This window comes from Hermetia illucens, chromosome 2 (genome assembly GCF_905115235.1).
Source record: "Hermetia illucens chromosome 2, iHerIll2.2.curated.20191125, whole genome shotgun sequence".
Classification (NCBI taxonomy): Eukaryota; Metazoa; Arthropoda; class Insecta; order Diptera; family Stratiomyidae; genus Hermetia; species Hermetia illucens.
In genome coordinates, this window is record NC_051850.1 from 1476425 (window position 1) to 1496555 (window position 20131).

The following is a 20131-nucleotide window of genomic DNA, read 5'->3' on the forward strand; positions in this document are numbered from 1 at the left end:
ACAATTATTATTATTATTTTGTTAAGGGAAAGTCGCACCGCGTCCTTGAAGAACTATTGTGCCCCTTTTACTGGTTATAGTGTACCTATTGATCATAGTATCTCAAGCAGGCCTGTAACCGTTAGGAACTTTAGTATGTTCCCTACTTTCAGATGTTTCAGCTTTGCATCTGATATTAAGTGTTCTTCCAGATGCCTCGACCTACTTTGCACAAGTGCCGGACACTGTCCCAGGACGTGTATAGAGGTTTCATCACACTCCGCACAAAACCTGCAGGCAGTGTTCGTAGATATCCCTAGCTAGTGAGAATTTTCCCCAATGATTCGGAGGTTCTTTTTGGTTTAAGCAATCCTTTTTGCGCATATCCCACAATAAGCACACTTTACTGCTCCATTCCTGATAGGCCCGCCCATTATAGTTCCCTACCAATCATTCCTCTTCATTTTTTAATGTCATACCCATGAAACCATTTCCGATTTCGCAGAAGTATTTTGGCCCGTGTAAAGGCGTCCCTGCTACCTTCTTGGCTAGCTCGTCCGCTGTCTCATTGTCTTCCAACCCAGCATGGCCTGCAACCCAGAATATCCAGACCTTATTGGACGACTGTATTCAATCTCTCAAAGCTTTCCCATGCCAGTTTAGAGTTCACCTGGTTAGATCTAAGTACCTTGATCGCTGCTTGGCTATCGATGAGAATAGCAATATTCTGTCCACTGTAGTTCCTTTAGAAATTAAAAGAGGCACATCTGTCTATGGCGTATATTTCCACCTGGAATATGTTAGTGTACGTACCCATTGGCTCCAAGTACATTTTCCTTGGACCAATGACACCGACCCCAGCTCACTCTGCTGTTAGGGATCCGGCAGTGTACCAAGTAATCAGTTGCTGGTTTAAGCCGTATGTCCCACGCCACGCTCTCTCAGTTTGCTTTGTTACTCCAACGTGTTTCAAACTTCTTATCAAAGTGAACCTTGCTATTAGGAATTCGGGATACTGCCTAGAAAGAATATCAATCTTCCTTCGGTTTAGGCAGCTCCCCGCCTCACTGATCTCCTAGCAATCCTAAATATTGCCCTCCTTCCCTGCATCTGTATGTGCAGATGGAGAGGAGTTAATCCCAGAAGGACCTCCAGGGATACCGTTGGGCATGTTCTCATTGCCCCACTGATATACACGCAAGCCAGTCTTTGGAGTTTATGTAATTCCCTGGCTTGTGTGCTGAGTTCAGTTCTTTCGGCCCCGATTACCGCCCCATAGGTAACAACTACCTCTCGAGTGCTCCTCTCGGCTTCCAATGAGACTTGGATAGTCACAAGGTGCCCGGTCAGGAACTCTGAAAAACATATATATTTTAAATTACTGTTAAGAACTATGCAAACTCTTGGTTTTTCACAAGAGAAGTCTCAAATTACCTGCATGCTTCCTCCTTGCAGACCACGAATCTACCTCCGGTACACCCAGGGTTCCTGAGCCAGCACTATTCCAATGTTCTCCTTGGAACTTGCTCTTGCAATTACCGCAGATGCAGGTTTCGCATAGTGGTGGGTCATTGACTCCATTATTGTTTGGAGCTCCACTGTCGGAGTATCGCCCTCCTCCTCCGACATGGCGCTTTCCTGTGCGTCGCTATCCACCCTGAGCCCTAGAACTCCTAGGTCTAGGTCGTCCGGCTTCTGCTCTTCACTGGGCAGCAGGTCTACTTCCCTGGTTGATCCAGTTCTTTCCGCCTCTATGGCTTTCGAGACTTTTTCGAGGACCTCGGTATACTTTTCACTCGGTGTCTCCTCCAAGGTGCGCCACTTCTGTGGAGTATGCTGATCGACTCACTCCTATGCGAACTGAAAAATTTGCCAATACACGCTCAAGCTTATGCTGATGACGTGGCTGTACTTGCTGTTGATCGGGATCTTGGAACGGTGTGTAGGAATATACAACGTGCTGTTGATTTGATAGACAGCTGGTGCCTTAGACATGGTCTGTCAGTTAATCCAAATAAAACCATAATGGTTTTATTCACAAAAAGGAGAAAACTGGATGGACTTTGTCCTCCTGGGATGAGGGGTACTACCCTTCTACTCTCCGAAGAAGTGAAATATCTGGGAGTCACTCTAGATAAAAAAACTTCTTTGGAACAAACATGTAGAGGTAAAGATGAAACGAGCTCTCACAGCTTATGGGCTGTGCAGACGGACCTTTGCCTCGACATGGGGACTCAGGCGTCATGTGGTAATGTGGATATACGTTGCCATCATTAGGCCGATGTTCGTATATGCATCCGTAGTGTGGTGGGTTAAGGTGAGACAAAAAGGTTTTCACCGTAAACTAGCCGCACTGCAAAGAACTGTGTCTCTGGGTATCACTGGTGCCATGAGCACGACATCCGGCGCAGCTCTGAATGCACTACTCAATTTGCAGCCCCTGGATAGACTAATTCGATTAGATCTATGGGGAAACAACGGATGTGGGGGGCACAGACCGTTCGAAGAGTTACTGGGGGGACTGAATCCAGTTCTTACAATGCCTTCCGATTCTCGTGTCCCCATACATCTGTTTGGTAGAAGATATGAAGTTACCCTGAAGCGTAAAGAGGACTGGGTAGACCCAGAGGAATGCGTGGCGGGATATACGGAAGTCTTCTACACCGATGGCTCAAAAACAGAAGAGGGTTCTGGAGCCGGAGTCTACCTCTCGGATAAAAATGAGAAGTGGGCTTTTCCTTTGGGACAATATGCAAGGATTTTTCAAGCCGAAGTTTATGCGATCCTAAGGGTGGCAAACTGGGTGATTGACGAGCGGTTGAAGGGCAGGCGCATCGCAATCTGCAGTGTAAGTCAAGCTGCACTGAGGGCATTGAGCAGTCCTTTGATCACCTCGAAAATCGTTCAGGAATGTAGAAACCGTTTGAACTCTATGTCTAGATTCAATACGGTGGAACTACTCTGGGTATCTGGTCACAGTGGCATAGAGGGAAATGAAATCTCGGACGCTTCAGCGAAAGAGGGGTCAATCTCCCCTATTCCGGGACCGGAGCCAGCAATTGGAGTATCAGTAGCATTGGCTAAGTCTGTTTTCAAAAACCGGGAACAAGCTTCCCATAAGGACAGGTGCCAGAGCCTAAAGGCTGCTCGACAAACCAAACTTTTCCTGTCAGAACCGAACATACGTACCGCAAAGTTTATCCTGTCGAAAAGCAGGAGAACTTGCAGGTGTATTGTGGGCATTCTGACCAGGAATAGGAATTACCGAAGATGATACATGTCCCTCCTGTAATGAGGAAGCGGAATCCACGGAGCATTTCCTATGTGAATGCCCCGCCTATGGACGCATCAGGCATCAGATCTTTGGTGCCGATGTTCTTCAATTGCGACGGGTAGCATCACATCCACTAATGGAAATATTGCGATACGTTAACGAATCCGGAATTTTCCGTTAGACGGGGGAGGCGAGTACTATGGGCCAACACGGCCTGAGTGCTCAGAAGCTGAAGCTTCTCCCCCACCATACACACACACACACGACTGTTTGGTTGTGGATCAATTCGGGTTAAATAGGTTGCGGTGGGCGGGTTGCTTAATTCGTGAGAATGATACAGCCCAGAAGTCCATTAAGGGCAGTATCCACGGTAGAAAAAAAAAGAAGTCGTGGAGGACCTTCCTTCAAATATAGCGATGGCGTGAGGACGCCGCCCGCACAAAACCGGGATGTCTGGAGTTCCTTACAAAAGAAGGCCTAGATCAGATACCGATTGTTGTGACGTTGATGATGCAGTTTCGGATCCGATACATTTTGGTAGCATCAGTTATCTTGCTTACGCCATATTAGATAAACTAACCCGTAGGTGATCGCATTTTGTTAAGGAAGGCGAGGGGATGGCTGTTTAGAATCATTATTTTGAAATGTAAGGACGAGACAATCAATAACAGAAAAAAGATTCTTTCTTGGGTTCACTATAAATTCGTTAAATATATTTTATGAACTTCTAGTCTTAATTTTAGTATAATATTATGTGGTTTGCAGTTGGGAGATAGCAAGATTTTTAATATTTTTTTTTATCACTTTGGTTTTTAGTAAAATATTCAACAACAATAACAATTTGGATATACATAAACTTGAACACAAAAAAAAAAATATTTTAAATACATAATTGCTGAGGGCACTACCTAAAATTAAATAATATATTAAAACAGATTACCACTTGCACAGAACAGTTAGGTACTCTCCAATCATCTCTTTACACTCCGCATCGATTTCAATGCAATAATGTGTTGCATGCATGTCATGCAACATTTCAATAAAATTTGTTTCTCTTGCTGTATGGAATGTGTATCAGAAAATGTTATTTTACAGTCCCCATTTCTCTTTATTTATGGTAAAACTTGTCACTTATAATGTGTTCATAAGTCGCCTGAAATGATGATCAAATGACTCAATTTTATTTGAAGGCAAAAGAATTATTCAATCTTTTAAATTAGAGATTCTTCTCACCTTGATTGTGGTATAACAATATCCAGAAAATCCGAGCATAACACTCTCAAAATCGGAACCTAACAAGTCTTCAAGTAGAGCTAGTTCGGCTCCTAAATGTGGAACTTCGGCGCGTAAAACCAGGATTATTGCAAGCGGCATGATGTTATCAGCTCCAAGGGCAATTGCTCCCTCTATAAAATGGAGAAGTATCTAAGAATAACGGAGATTTTTGAAGCGAATTGGCCTTACCAGTCGAGTTTCTGTAAGCTTCCTCAACTAATTGCATGGCTTTTTTTATTACTACAAGCATAGCATGAGGGCAGTACTTCTCCTTGACCATTTTTAGGGTAGCAATGGCGTCGTTGAATATTGGGTTGTTTATTGTGGATTCGATTGATCTGAAATTCAGTTGGATGTTGAATTAAAAGGCGGAGCTGTTTCTACTAAATAAAAAACTAGACTAAAAAAACTCATTCTTACAATTCCAAACTCAAAAATCTTATGAGATCATTGTTCGTTTTCTTCTCGCATGAAAGCAGGCGCTGTCGATACAATTCGTCTCGTTGACTATACTTGTTGGCATAAAGGACAAAAAGTGTTGAATAAATTCCCTCGGATAATACAATTGGGTAGAGGAGGCTGATATGTGATATTCTTTTTCTGGAAGACAGAAATCGAAATTGAGCTAATTCTTCAGATTAGTTGTGGCTAAGATCTCACCCCTCTTCATCAGTTTGTACTAGACTTAAGGCAGGAAACATTTTTTGTATGATACGATACATTTGCATAGAAATTAACTCCCATTCGTCCATTGCTTGACTAGATAGAACTGGTGTCGGCTTGACTTTCCAACAGCCATATGACAAATAGAAGCAGTTGGAAATACGCTGGTTTAAAATATACAATGGATGGCGTCGATCTTTGAAGGCCTAGAAACAGAAGTTCATTGTTTTGAGGGTCCGTTTCTTGGACTCAAAGAATGTGACTTCCTTACCATCCCCAAATACTCGTTTATGGACTTCAAATCTTGACTGCTCAAAGTCTTTATACCAAAATGCGGAATAAATTCTAAACGTGGCAAATTTTCAACACTACTTCCGCTCTTCGATTCCCCCAAAGCATTAAATTCGGTTGGAAAACTGGAATCGTAGAAGATCTTCCAATTCATTGCTGCTGCACTGTACACTGAACTGTTCTTCGATGCGTTTCGATATCGTCGACTGCCAGATCGGGCCCGATCAAATAAAATCTCATTACTGTATGACTTTCGTCGTTTATTCAATCGCATCGATGAGCTTCGTCTGCTATTCAGACTATTCGTTGAACGTAAGCTGATCTTATCGAGACTCAATGAGTTTTTTAGGCTTATCTCAGAAATATTCATTTGCATTGTAATGTTTTTGGCAAAATAGTTGCCTACTTTTGTCGAGTCATGTTCACGAATTTTCTCTTTATCTTCAAGGGTTTTCATGTAGACGGCAATTTTGTTCCAAATTAGATTCGTGTCGACCAGATGAAGGCCACCGAACACTTCCTCTTCCCAATTCTCGAAAAGTGTGTGCCACTTTCGGGAGTTGCTTATAATATGATCGCCGATGTTACTAAAAATTTAAATGTTGAATATTTGATGATTTGGTATGGTCAAGGGTAAAGATGATAACAAGATGACTTAGAAAAAAATCGAAAAAACCCAACTATACATCATGGGATTAATCCCTGTTTTAAACAAGATAACTTTTACGTTCAAGTTTCAATATATGCACCATTATTACTTCAACTTACTCTGGGTACTTGAGAAATATTTGATTCAAGGAAGCAGTTCCATTAGTGACTTTTACTTCGTCCCAGTTTCCACTCAAAGTCCCCGCAAGTATACTGCCTTTCATGTGAATTGTACTATCATTCGTTTCATTTGTCTGTAATATAGAACTCATATATCTCCAAACGCAAGTCACTAGAAAACACCTCAAACACTTACCGTTTGAACTTCCGTTTGTGGAATATAATACTTTCCATGTCCACTAGGACCATGCATTCCCAACTCTCCCTCGTAGTAATTTCCATTTTCAAAAATTGCCAATCCATCCCCAGACAATACATCATTTCGATAAATTCCTTCAAAATAATCGCCATTCATCGTTATACAGATTCCCGGTCCAGATCGTTTATTGTCGACAAACATTCCCATATATTTATCGCCGCTCATTGCATCGTCCAGTATCCCGTAACCGTGCTTGGCATTTTTCGCGAATTGTCCTACATAAGTGTATGTATTTCCTCGTAAAGTGCCATGTCCTTCGAAGAGTCCATCGCGAAAGTTTCCTTCGTAGATTTCATTGTCTCGCATTTCATATATTCCGTAGCCATGAAATTTTCCACCACGAAACGATCCTTCATACATGCCAACGGAGGGTAGTAGCATTTTACCGAAACCTGGATGGGATTGTGTGTTTGAATAAATGTTTATCTACGGAGTAGCATTTTAAACAGTCAGTCAAAGAGTAGTAAAGGTCCCAGAGTGAATTCGAGGATGATTACTCACAATGGAGCATAAAACCTAGGAACCGCCTGCTGATCAACACCAAGAACTCTACTATCAAACTTTATCTCCACTTCCACGTAGTGATCGCTGGGAGTTTTTTTTTCAACAAAAAACTGCAGATGGAGAAGGATGAAGGCGAATCTCCCGTACTCGAAAATGAGACAAATTGTACCAACCTGTCCGTGTGTGTGTATCATAGACATACACTCTACATGACTCTGACAATACTATTGTGGTCAAAGGGTAGTATAGGTCCCAGGGCGAAACGTGGATTGGTACCCACGATGGAGCATAAAACCTGGGAAATGCCTGCTGAACCAACACCAACAGCTCTACTACCAAACCCTATCTCCACCTCCACGTGGTGACCGCTGGGAGCTCTTTCTTAACGAAAAGCTGCAGACGGAGAAGGATGAAGGCGAGTCTCCCGCGCCTAAAAACGGGACAAATTGTACCAACTGGTCCTCCAGATTGGGGGTTGGGTAGGGCTGAAAAACCCTACACGGAAAACAACTTGTTACGAAGCCACAACAGGAGCCTCGGACATGACGGATTTTAAAACGACGGGCCCGGCAACGAACACGGAATAACGATTTGTGCATTTTCTCATGGAACGTGCGCTCCCTGTACAGAGATGAAGCTGACGAGCAGCTAGCCGATACCCTGTCCCAATATAGGGCTCATATAACAGCGTTGCAAGAGATGCGATGGGCAGGGACCGGTTTCCTAGAGAAGAGCCACTACTCCATATATTATAGTGGCCATCCAGTAAACCATGTGCTCGGAGTAGGTTTCTTCATCATCATCATCAACGGCGCAACAACCGGTATCCGGTCTAGGCCTGCCTTAATAAGGAACTCCAGACATCCCGGTTTTGCGCCGAGGTCCACCAATTCGATATCCCTAAAAGCTGTCTGGCGTCCTGGCCCACGCCATCGCTCCATCTTAGGCAGGGTCTGCCTCGTCTTCTTTTCCTACCATAGATATTGCCCTTATAGACTTTCCGGGTGGGATCCATACGGATTAAGTGACCCGCCCACCGTAACCTATTGAGAGGGATTTTATCCACAACCGGACGGTCATGGTATCGCTCATAGATTTCGTCATTGTGTAGGCTACGGAATCGTCCATCCTCATGTAGGGGGCCAAAAATTCTTCGGAGGATTCTTCTCTCGAACGCGGCCAAGAGTTCGCAATTTTTCTTGCTAGGTTTCTTAGTCAGTCAAAAAATGAAACCTGCTGTTATCGGCTTTGAAAATATAAGCGAAGGACTATGCACTCTGCGCTTGCAAGGCAAGTTTAGAAATATAAGCCTGATTAATGTTCATGCCCCTACAGAGGAGACTGCAGAGTCGGAGAAGGATACCTTCTACGAAGCAGTAGAACGAACCCTCGAAGCCTGTCCCAGATATGATATCAAATCATACTTGGGGATTTTAACAGCCAAGTAGGGAATGAGCCCGTATTCAGGCGATACGTTGGCTCCCATAGCTTACACGAAAAAACAAATGATAACGGACTGCGGATTATTCAATTAGCAGGGTCACACGAAATGGTTGTTGGAAGTACCTGGTTTGCGCGGAAAGCGGTCCACAAACATACGTGGGCCTCTCCAGACGGGACCACTTTCATCCAAATTGACCACGTGTTGATCGAACGCCGCCACCTCTCAGCCTTGATGAATGTCAGAACATATAGGGGGGCCAATATAGACTCGGATCAGTATCTCGTTGGCATGGTGCTCCGAGCTCGAATAACAATACCACCTAGAATCCCCTCTGACAATCAGGTGAGAGTGAACACTGAAGCCATCCACAACACAACCCTCCGCGACACCTATAAGAGGGAAATGGATGCCGCAACAACCGCAGTCAACAGAGGACCTGGAGATGAAGCATCAACAAATGATCTTCACAATCACCTGAAGAACGTTATCATGGATGCGGCCGCAAACATACTTGGCCCCAGCCGCAAAAGGAGTCGGAACGGCTGGTTTGACGATGAATGTAAGTTAGCAACGGAACGGAAGAATGCCGCATACCGAGTAATGTTGCATTCTCAAAGAACGCGGGCACGCGCAGAGACTTATCACGAACTCCGTCGAGCGGAGAAGCGACTTCACAGACGGAAAAAGGAAGCCTGGGAGAACCAACAAGTCTGTGAACTAGAAAAGTATAGGGAGCAACCGCACCAGGCGCGCAAGTTTGACCAACAAGTCAGCAGGATGAAGCCTTATACACCTCGATGCTCATATTGCCGAGATAAAGAGGGAAATCTGATTTCCGACAGAATGGGTATATTAGAGCGATGGGTTGAATACTTTGATGAGCCACTGAACAACCAGAACATCGGCGAGTTGGAGGTTCCGCCAACGGAAGACGACGGACAAATACTGCCACCACCAAGTTTAGGAGAAACAGTCCGTGCAATTCATCGACTAAAAAATCATAAGTCGCCAGGAGCCGATGGAATTACAGCCGGATTGGTTAAATATGGAGGCGACCAGTTACACCAAGTGGTTCATCAACTTGTGCTCAAGGTATGGGACAGCGAATCAATGCCTGACGATTGGCAACGAGGCATAATCTGTCTCATACATAAAAAGGGAGATATCACACAGTGCAGCAATTATAGAGGTATCACGTTGCTGAGTACCATCTATAAGATATTCTCCGCTATCTTGCTAGGCCGGATAGCCCCATACGCCCACAACATCATTGGCCCATACTAAAAAGGCCTCACTCCAGGCAAATCAGCAACAGATCAGATTTTCTCTCTGCGACAAACGAAGCGAAAAAACTGTTGGAATATGGACACCGGTTGCACCATCTATTCATCGACTTAAAGCCGCCTATGATAGCATAGCCAGGGTAAAACTGTACACTGCCATGAGAGAATTCGGTATTCTGACGAAATTGATAAGACTGACTGACTAGGACCAATGTGCGAGGTCAGATAAAAGCAGCAGGATCACTCTCAAGACCGTTCGACATCAACAACGGCCTACGACAAGGGGATGCGCTATCATGCGTCCTCTTTAACCTGGCCCTCGAGAAAGTGATCCGTGATGCTGAGGTAAATGCAAGAGGTAGGATCCTCTTCAAGTCCACCCAACTACTGGCCCATGCTGACGATATCGACATCATGGGAAGAGCCAACCGAGACGTGCAAACTGCCTTCATCCAGATCGAGCAGGCGGCGCGAGATCTTGGGCTGCACATCAATGAAGGCAAGACAAAATATATGGTGGCAACGTCAGCACCGAAGACGAATCAACCAACAACATCAAACCGCACTGGTCAAACACGAAGAAGAATAAGGATAGGAGAACACACCTTTGACCGTTGACAATTTCTCCTATCTAGGGTCGAAAATCACAACCGATAACAGCTACGATGATGAAATCCGCGCACGGTTGTTGTCAGCCAACAGAGCCTATTTCAGCTTATAAAGACTGTTCCGCTCGAAACGTCTCACCATAGGGTCAAAGCGCTTACTGTACAAGACTATGATCTTGCCAGTCCCCATGTATTCCTCGGAAACTTGGGTTCTTAGCAAGAAAAATTGCAAACTCTTGGCCGCGTTCGAGAGAAGAATCCTCCGAAGAATTTTTGGCCTCCTACATGAGGATGGACGATTCCGTAGCCTACACAATGACGAAATCTATGAGCGATACCGTGACCGTCCGGTTGTGGATAAAATCCGGCTCAATAGGTTACGGTGGGCGGGTCACTTAATCCGTATGGATCCCACCCGGAAAGTCTATAAGGGCAATATCTATGGTAGAAAAAGAAGACGAGGCAGACCCTGCCTAAGATGGAGCGATGGCGTAGGTCAGGATGCCAGACAGCTTTTAGGGATATCGAATTGGTGGACCTCGGCGCAAAACCGGGATGTCTGGAGTTCCTTATTAAGGCAGGCCTAGACCGGATACCGGTTGTTGCGCCGTTGATGATGATGATGAATTGTACCACTCTGGTCACATCGAGCTAATGTTAATGTAAAGCAGAGCCATGATTGACCAAAAAGGACTAGTTGGAGGACGCGATCAATAAATCGAGATAATTTGTAGCTCTACATCCGGGATTACTTACCTTCAATATCACCGTGCCGCATCTCACCAAAGTACACTTTTCCATCAGGAAACTCTAAATGACATACTCCATGCATTTCTCCTAGCTTCCAACGTCCGTAACACCACACGTCTCCATACTTCGGATGTTTGTCACTATACTTGTACCCGGCACAACGCAGTTTCGGCATTCGATCCGTGACTGGTTTCTCCAATATTGCATTTATACTCTTTTCAAACTGATCGTACCACAGCTTCTTATGCTCATGGCTCTTAGCAACTAACGTAAATCGCTTCTCGGGCGTTGTAACTTTCATTGATACTTCGTTTTCAATTTGTATCCACATTGTACTCAGAGGATAAATGTAGAATCCTCCACCGCATTGACAGAAGAAATCAGAGAATAATATAAACGAGCTGGTTGTGAACTTATTATTAGTGCTGAGTCTCAACGGAACTCGATTTGAATCGAGAATAACCCGACGATGCAGTTGTTTGTATCGCATCAGTTGGGTATTGCCTAGGGAACGTTGCCAAAACTCATTACTGTTTTCCGCTAATTCAATTTCAATTTGTGTTCGATTGAAATGCACACGCCACTCTTCTAAGGCCTCCGTTATACATTTGTCCTGTTCATATTGCTTTTCTAAACATTCCAGAAACTTTAATATGTTCGATATTTGCAGGAATGGTTGGTAGAAGACATCTTCACTGTCTGGATACAGACCGATATCGACGCAATTAATTGTTTTCTTAATTTCCTGGAAACCATCAATAGACTTAATATCACAGTAAAGTTCCGAGTATTCAACGTAAGTTTGAATAACTTCCTTCGAATATTCAACGAAAAGTAACTGGCTGTATTCGGTATCCTTGCGATAAAAACTGTCGACCGTTTGCAAGCACAATACCAAAATATAAGTAACTTTCAAGTAACGCCTGTAGAGCTCGTACGCTTCTTCCATCAGCTCATCGTTACCCTGCCTTGAGTTTGGAATGTATTTGAGGAATTCAATCTGGAATTTATTATGCAGCATATTCTTGACGGTTGTTTGCATGGAGGTCAAAAATACTTCATACTCTCGTGCAAAAGTCTTGTGATTCTGCACAATAAAGTGATTGGACGTTAGAATCAGAGGGAACGAGCCTTCTACATTTCGCAGAACAAATTCACGGGTTATTGGGTTATTGCTGATTTCTGTTATGCAGAATTCATTGTTGAGCAGGAAAGTAGTTAGCTCGCCACAACATGCTTCCAATATGGAGATATCATTGGATTTGGAATTCTCGTCGAATTTCAGTTCCTTAGGAGCACTAAGGTCTGCAACCTTTCCATTTGGTTGAATTTGCTGATGATTATTCATTCCCCATTGAAATAGTCGGCCGTCGATGGTTCTGGCAATAGAATGATCTCTTCCGCAGGAAATTGAACAAACTCCAATTCCGTTTAAGCCGAGGACGAAATTGATGCCGGTCCTTTTGATATGATCACCTGTTCCGAGTATGCCGCCATTTCGAGCGCCGAATGAATGTACCGAAGTGTTAACGAGACAACGTCCTTTCTGGATCAGCAATTTGATGCTCTTTTGAAGATCATCTTTGTGTTGATTGGTTCTACTCACTGCCGACCGGTCGGATTCGGCGTCACTCAAATGAACGTCCATTTCCAGTGTTTCTGTACTATCACTTGACACCACCACAAACTCATCGCTCTTTCTGCGATTATTTTTCAAACTTGTTAAATCGCACAACGATGTTGTGCTCGCATTCATATCGTCATCTTCCTGGTTCTCATCCCCGGCAAGGAAAACAAAGAAATCCAAACCTGCGCTCACATCAAAGATTCTCTTTCCTTTGAAGCAATCCAGCTTTATAGGTTTGTCAGAATCTAAAATTTCACCGCAACATCCATATCCGTAAGCTTCCTGATTATCTGTTATGAAAATTGTTCCGATCGTGTTGGATTTCACTCTTGCGATCCGTATCTTTTCGTTGCCGTTATCGATCGGGAATGTTACTTCCTCCCAATGATTGTTGGGGATTGTACTTATGTTGATCTTGTAAACGGAACCATTGTCTTTGACTATGTGGAGCAGGTTGTTGAGCAAATCGATGTCGACTACACCTTCTTTCAATATGTCTAGCGAAATGCAATTGTTAAAGCCGTCGTATGAGCCCATGTACAAATCGTAACTTTTATTGAGTATAAAAACTATTCCATCGTTAGAACAGCAGAGCCTTGATATGGGACCAATTTGGCATGCGGTAATGACATTAACTGTCCTATCGCCGTAGTAGAGGGAGAAGGGATGGATACCCTGAAAATATAAAGGAAAAACTTCAACTGATTATCAATATTAAGTAATAAGATCTAATATCAAGATTGAAAGGGAACTAACTATTCCGCAAATGATCAGGGCGGTGATTAGTAAAAATTGCTTTACAGTTTTCTGGGAATTTCAAAGCACTTGGCACAGCTTTAATAGGTTGTGATGCGAACGCTCAACGCGAGGTGAGAAGTTATTCGATTTAACCACCACTCCAGCTGGTCTCATGACTGCAGACGTGGGGAGAAGTAACGTAATTGGCCTAAAAATGTGGACTTAAAAAATATTAGAGTTGATTAGAGACTGACGAAACTCCGCCATGCTATTAACATAGTATGCTGGTCCTAAACCCAGGTAAAGGAGGAGGGTTTGAGGCAACGTACTCTGTACTATCCTCAGTAAAACAAAAATAAAATGCTGAGATCTGGGAAAGAGATAAATAGAGTATAATTGGAGTTATTCTACTATGCTAAATCCTACCTGATCTCTCTTGGTAACAGGCCCAGCGACAGGTCGACCAAGAAAATGCATAGAATGTCGTTACAAACATGATGATCGGATTGAGTCACAAGCTTCGGAGAAATGCTAGGGCGTCCACCTCAGTCGACGCGTCAGGACGGGCCCCGGTCCTGTCGAGAAAAGGGCAAGGGTTCTTGACGCATGGACGGCGTCAGGACGTAAGCAAGTTAGTCCGCCCACAACGAACAAAACAATTCGTGTCTGCACGCTAAATGTTGGTACCCTAACTGGAAAGACAGAGGAACTCGCAAGAGCCCTTCGGAAAAGGTGCATTGACATCTGCGCTCTGCAAGAAACCCGATGGTCTGGTGCGAAAAGCTGCGACATTGAACGCGAACGCGGTAAAAATGGCTACAAACTTCTCTATTTTGGTAACCCACACACTCAATATGGTGTTGGCATTGCCATCTCAGAGGGTTTCCGTGATGCCATTAAAGAAGTCGAACGATTTGATGATCGGCTGATGAAGCTCACCATTATATCAGCTGATCGCACTATTCACTTCTTCACCGCGTATGCACCACAGACAGGTCGACCTGATGCCGAGAAAGATGCCTTCTGGCAACTTCTCGATGAAAAGACTTGTCACGTGCCTGCTGACGATTATATAATCATTGCCGGCGACCTAAATGGTCATGTGGGTGAAAAGGCAGACGGTAACAGGTGTCATGGGGAAAAGGGGTTCGGAGCGCGCAATGAAGGTGGCGAGCGTATAATCGATTTTGCGGACACCCATGACCTTGTACTTATGAATACATAGTTCATCAAACGATTGTCTCATTAAATGGTGGCGATTTGGTGAGAAGAAAGAAGAAACGGTCTCACTCATACGATTGCCGACCATTACGAATGTGGAAGAATCATGGAACCAAATGAAAGACACGATCCACAAAGCGGCCTCTGCAACCCTCGGGGTCACCAAGCCAGGTAAACGGTACATCAACCGAGATACTTGCCTTTGGAATGATGATGTTGAAATGAAGGTCCGTGAAAAGAAACGCCTCTACCACAAATTTTTCGACGATAAAACGCCTGCTAATTGGCAAATTTATAAGAATGCCAACCGGGAAGCAAAGAAAGCGGTCGCTGTCACCCGAGCGAACCATTTCAAAAATCTTTACGATAAACTGGACACTCGGGGTGGCGAGAGAGATCTGTATCGACTTGCTAAAAGCTGTGATGAACGCACACAGGATATCGAACACTTCTGTTGTGTTAATGACAAGAACGGTACTTTGCTTACCAACCGTCGAGCCGCAACGGATAGATGGCGAGAATACTTCGAGCAGATTTCAGCTGAAGAATTTGCTCATCCTCCACTTCCACAATCATTGCCGACATTTGGACTAGTTCCAGAAGTCAGCGCAACTGAAGTCGAGGAGGCAATAAAACAAATGAAATCGGGGAAAGCAACAGGACCTGACGACATCGCATCTGAGCTCTGGAAAGCGAAGAGCTGGGACCCAACACTGTGGCTCCGTGAATTCTTTAACCGGGTTATTCAGGAAGGAAGAACACCATCTGACTGGCAAGAAAGTACCACTGTTCCAATATGGAACAGGAAAGGTAGTTCAGCAGAATGTTGAAATTACCGTCCGGTCCGGTTACTTTCCCATACCATGAAGATTTTTGAACGCATTCTTCACAACCGTATTCGCGAAATCGTTGAAATAACCGTGAATCAAGCCGGATTTGTCAAGAACTGCGGAACTACTGACGCAATACACGCTGCGCGGTTACTCATGGAGAAACACCGTGAGAAGCATCGCCCTCTTTACATTGCCTTTCTGGATCTAGAGAAAGCGTTTGACCGTGTACCACACGAACTCATCTGGTATGCTTTACGACAACACTTCGTGCTAGAAGAACTCGTGCGCTGGGTTCAATTGCTCTACCACGATCCGAAAAGTAAAGTTCGAAGTATGGCGGGTGTATCAAAACCGCTTCGTGTCTCTTTTGGTGTTCATCAAGGAAGTGCCCTCTCACCACTTCTCTTTGTCCTTGTTATGGACACCGTTATACGGGATATCCAACGTCCCGCGCCCTACACACTGCTTTATGCAGATGATGTTTTCCTAGCATCTGATAGCAAAAATTATCTCGAGCAACTTGTTCAAAAATGGAATGATCGCCTCATGCAACACGGTCTCAGATTGAATTTAAACAAAACTGAATTTTTGACGACCGATCCCCATGAAACAGGCACAATCACTGTCAGCGGCAGTGATCTGCCCAGAACTGAGCGATTTAAATACCTCGGGTCAACGCTATCAGCCAATGGAGAGCTGCATTATGATATTGCTTCACGCATTAACGCAACCTGGATGAAGTGGCGTTCCACAACTGGTGTCCTTTGTGATCGACGTATCAACGAACGTCTCAAATCTAAAATTTACCGCAATGTCGTCCGTCCAGTCGCTCTCTATGGTTCTGAGTGTTGGCCGACCATAAAAGACAATGAACGGCGTCTTGCGGTAATGGAGACGAAGATGCTACGTTGGACTAGTGGCGTCACACGTTTAGATCACATCCGAAATGAGGATATCCGCGATCGTTATGGGGTTGCACCGATCGTGGAAAAGTTGCGAGAGAGGCGTCTTCGATGGTATGGTCACGCAATTCGTGCAAACGAGAATTCACTTGCCAAGATTGGTTTGAACATCGAAGTCGATGGTAAACGACCAAAAGGCAGACCTAAGCAACGGTGGCTTGATACGCTGGATGGGGATTTGAAAGCCTCGAGATTGCACCCAGATCAGGCATTCGATAGAGCCAAATGGCGAAACCGATCACGACGAGCCGACCCCGCAAACGGAGCAAAGGCTGAAGAAAAAGAAGAAGAAGTGTTAGCTTGTTGACCGAACACCAACGGGCTAAATTATCAAGGTTGGACTGTAAGAGAGCGCAGTCCAACGGAGACGAAACAGAGGCAAATAATTTAAGGTCGTCTGCGTAAAGCAAATACGGGCAGGTGAGGATGGAGGCGACGTGATTGATAAAAACACAGGAAGAGTAGGCGGCCAAGTGTAGAGCCTTGGGGAACACCAGAGGAAGGAGAGAAGGAGCCAGATGAGTGAACGGTATGAGAGATAGGAGCAAAGCCAGGAGATGACTGAGGCAGGGAAGTGTAGTAATGAAAATTTAGAGAGGAGAATGCGATGGTCAAAGGTGTCAAAGGCTTTGGAGAAATCTCCAATTGCGACGGGTAGCATCACATCCACTAACGGAAATCCTGCGATACGTTAACGAATCCGGAATATTCCTTTAGACGTACAATGGGCCAACACGGCCTGAGTGGTCAGAAGCTGTAGCTTCTCCCCCACCATACACACACTTGGACTAAGCTGAACACTTGATGTAATATTATTTATCAAGTTTGATAAAAACACGAGCATGCCTCATAGTTTTGGAGAGTTTGCTTTTCCAATATTTAGGGGAAGTACGACTCGAGTGAATCAGAAAAGCCATAAAATTGCATTGGCGCATAATTGTGATGGAGAAATGAAATCGATCTAGAAAATGTGAAGCAGAAAGAACGGTGCGCCAAAATGATCAACTTGGAACAGCGCAAGTTGAGGATTAAACCCAAAGATGGCAGTAACGTGCAGATTGGCGACAATATTTGGATAACATTCAACCTGAATACGTGCTCCAATATTCGGACCCTTTCCATATAATTGTTTCGAACGGCAGGGCAGTAAAAAATCCACATTTAAACCCAACGAGCGGTGACATTGCACGGCGACATGTTGTAAATTTGAGCACGGTTGGAGCGGTTGCTCCGGAGGAGCGATTCGGCTTGTAGTGGCCACGAAAAATACGGTTTACTCAGAGGATCGAGGTCTAGGGCCAACTAGACCACGTAATTCCAATCTCAACCGCGTCCGTTTTATCATAATCAAATTAGCCATAAAATTCTCTAAAATGTTGCATAACAATGTTGCAATCTGGCTCCATAAACTGTTTCTCCAGGCGAGCGAAATGCTGCGATAACGCCTGGTGGTAAAGCAGTCGCATTATCTAATACGTCCGCTGCTGAATTTCTTCTGTTTACACGACTTATCACCACCTTACCAAGCCGTGCCATTTGCATGCAGAGGTCAAAGAAGTTCAAGCGATTCAGATATTTTCAGCAGCAGCGCGCCGCTCGTCATTTCGAGATAATTCACTCGCAGCTACCGCGCAAGGTAGAGCTTCTTTTCGGCCATTGGACGTGACCAGCCTTCAACTGAGCGAGATATTTGTGAGAGCGGACTTGAATCGACTACAATGCATTTTTGTATTCAGAAATGAAGTTATTACGCAGTTCGATTCAAAGCCGTGCCGCGATGCATTCGACCCCTTGTGGGGGTGTTGGAGGCATTGTTGGGCTGCCTTGACCTTTCTTAAGGCGCTGAACGACGGCAAAATATCGAGTTGTCCGCAATATGCAGATATAATTGCATTAAGTTCTCCATTAGCAAAGCACCTGTGGGGGAGAAAGCGTTCGGTTACACTCAGCCCAGGTGAGAACAGCCTCCTCTGGAAGTTCAAATAACGATTAATTCGACAGAACTTGCTGGCAGATATGTCCTTTTTTGTCCATTCCACCTGTGGTCACTAACTTATCCGCCTACCTCATCACTTGTCCCGGGTGTCTCGTCAGAATGTCTGTTGGCCTCCATGGAAACTGTTTTCTGGTAATTCGCCGCAGATTAACTTTCATTCCGTTGAAGAAAAACACGCACCGCACAATCAAAGACTTATAAACATATTCACGACGGTCTCACAAGTTTGCACAAAGCGCAAATGGGAAATATTGCGAAAGACTCGCGATTTTTAGATAACACAGACACCAATTATTGTTAGACTCGGATTCTAATTGGAGTTGTCAAATTGACGTGTTTTTGTTTACATGACAAACTCATGATTGGAAGTGCTGGGAATACTTCCAATGGCAACTACAGTGGCTTATAAAGTTGTGGGTGCCAATTTGATGGTTCCTTTATTCAAATGAATAATAGATGTAGAATTGAAGCGGCATTTTTTAAGGTTTTGTGTAAACACAAAACATTATTAAAATCGGTTTACTGTCTGCCTGTCTTTTTTTTGAGGAGGTGGAAATCTTCAAAAGACACTGGCCTGGACACGCCAGCGTGTGGGATTATTACCCACTAAAACCACCCCCGACTGTCTGTTTGTCTGTCTGTTTTTTTTCCGCGTTGGAACGTGCAAAGGATCAAAACCTACAGCTGGCTCTTGCCATGCAGTTATGTGAGATTTCTACTCACTAAAACCACCTCCTTCTTATTCCACTCTCCCCACGGAACTCCTATAAAGTATTGCGTCGCGGAGCTGGATCAGCTTTTAACTGCGGCTCATTATGGTTTTCTCCCTTCCTTGTTTTCGTCGTAGTTCTTCCTGCCTAAGCTGTTGGTGAATAGTTTGCAGTTCCCTTACAACCTGGTTCCAGGTATACGTTGACTCCAGCATAAACTCCACAATGTTTTCGGGTGTTAAACGCCTGTCTGTGACCGCTTCCATTCTTGTTCGGTGCGCGGTGAACCTGGGGCAATCAAATATGACATGCTCTGCATTTTCAGCCACGTTACCACATCTTGAGCAGTATGGTGATTCGTGGTGACCAAATCGATGTAAATAAGCAGGATAACCTCCATGTCTACTTAAGAATTGTGTTAACTCGTAGCTTAATTCCTCATGGCTTCGCTCAAACTATCTCCGATTATCCGGAATGATGCGGTATGTCCGACGACCAGTTTGGGACTCGTCCCATCGCTTTTGCGACAGTTCGATAGATTCCCACCGTGCCAGCAGCCGTCGAAATGCGCTAGACTCTCCAGCTGCATACGTTTCGTCGTAGAATCTCCGGCCTTCCTTCGCCAAGATGTCTATGGGGAGCATATACTGCTTCTCCTGATGTTGTCCGATACGCACTGCATACCCGGAGTGCACTTAGCCGATACGTCATTCCCAATTTTCGGTAGTTCACTTTGTTATTCAGAGCAGTTACCCAAACTGGAACTGCGTAGAGTAGCACGAAGCTGACTACCATAGAGGGCAGAAGACGTCGACTTTGTCTTGGCCCACCAATGTTCAGTAGTATCCTCGAGATCGTTGCAGCGATGGAAGACGCTTTAGTTGCGACGTACTCAATGTGTCTTTTGAAGTTGATTCTTCTGTCAATAATTACTCCCAAGTATTTG

General features: G+C 44.5%; 1 protein-coding gene across 1 annotated transcript; it reads right to left on the reverse strand.

The window, feature by feature from the left end:
* Positions 1-3935: 3935 nt before the first annotated feature.
* LOC119648676 (alsin homolog) lies at positions 3936-18802 on the reverse strand. The gene is made up of 10 exons (XM_038050468.1): positions 18545-18802; positions 11105-13400; positions 6447-6901; positions 6251-6384; positions 5463-6069; positions 5189-5397; positions 4949-5128; positions 4718-4866; positions 4487-4659; positions 3936-4406 (listed from the first exon to the last, which is right to left on the reverse strand). Exons 1-10 carry the CDS (start codon positions 18590-18592, stop codon positions 4362-4364), a joined length of 4296 nt encoding a protein of 1431 aa, XP_037906396.1. The 5' UTR covers positions 18593-18802; the 3' UTR covers positions 3936-4361.
* Between the last annotated feature and the right edge of the window lie 1329 nt (positions 18803-20131).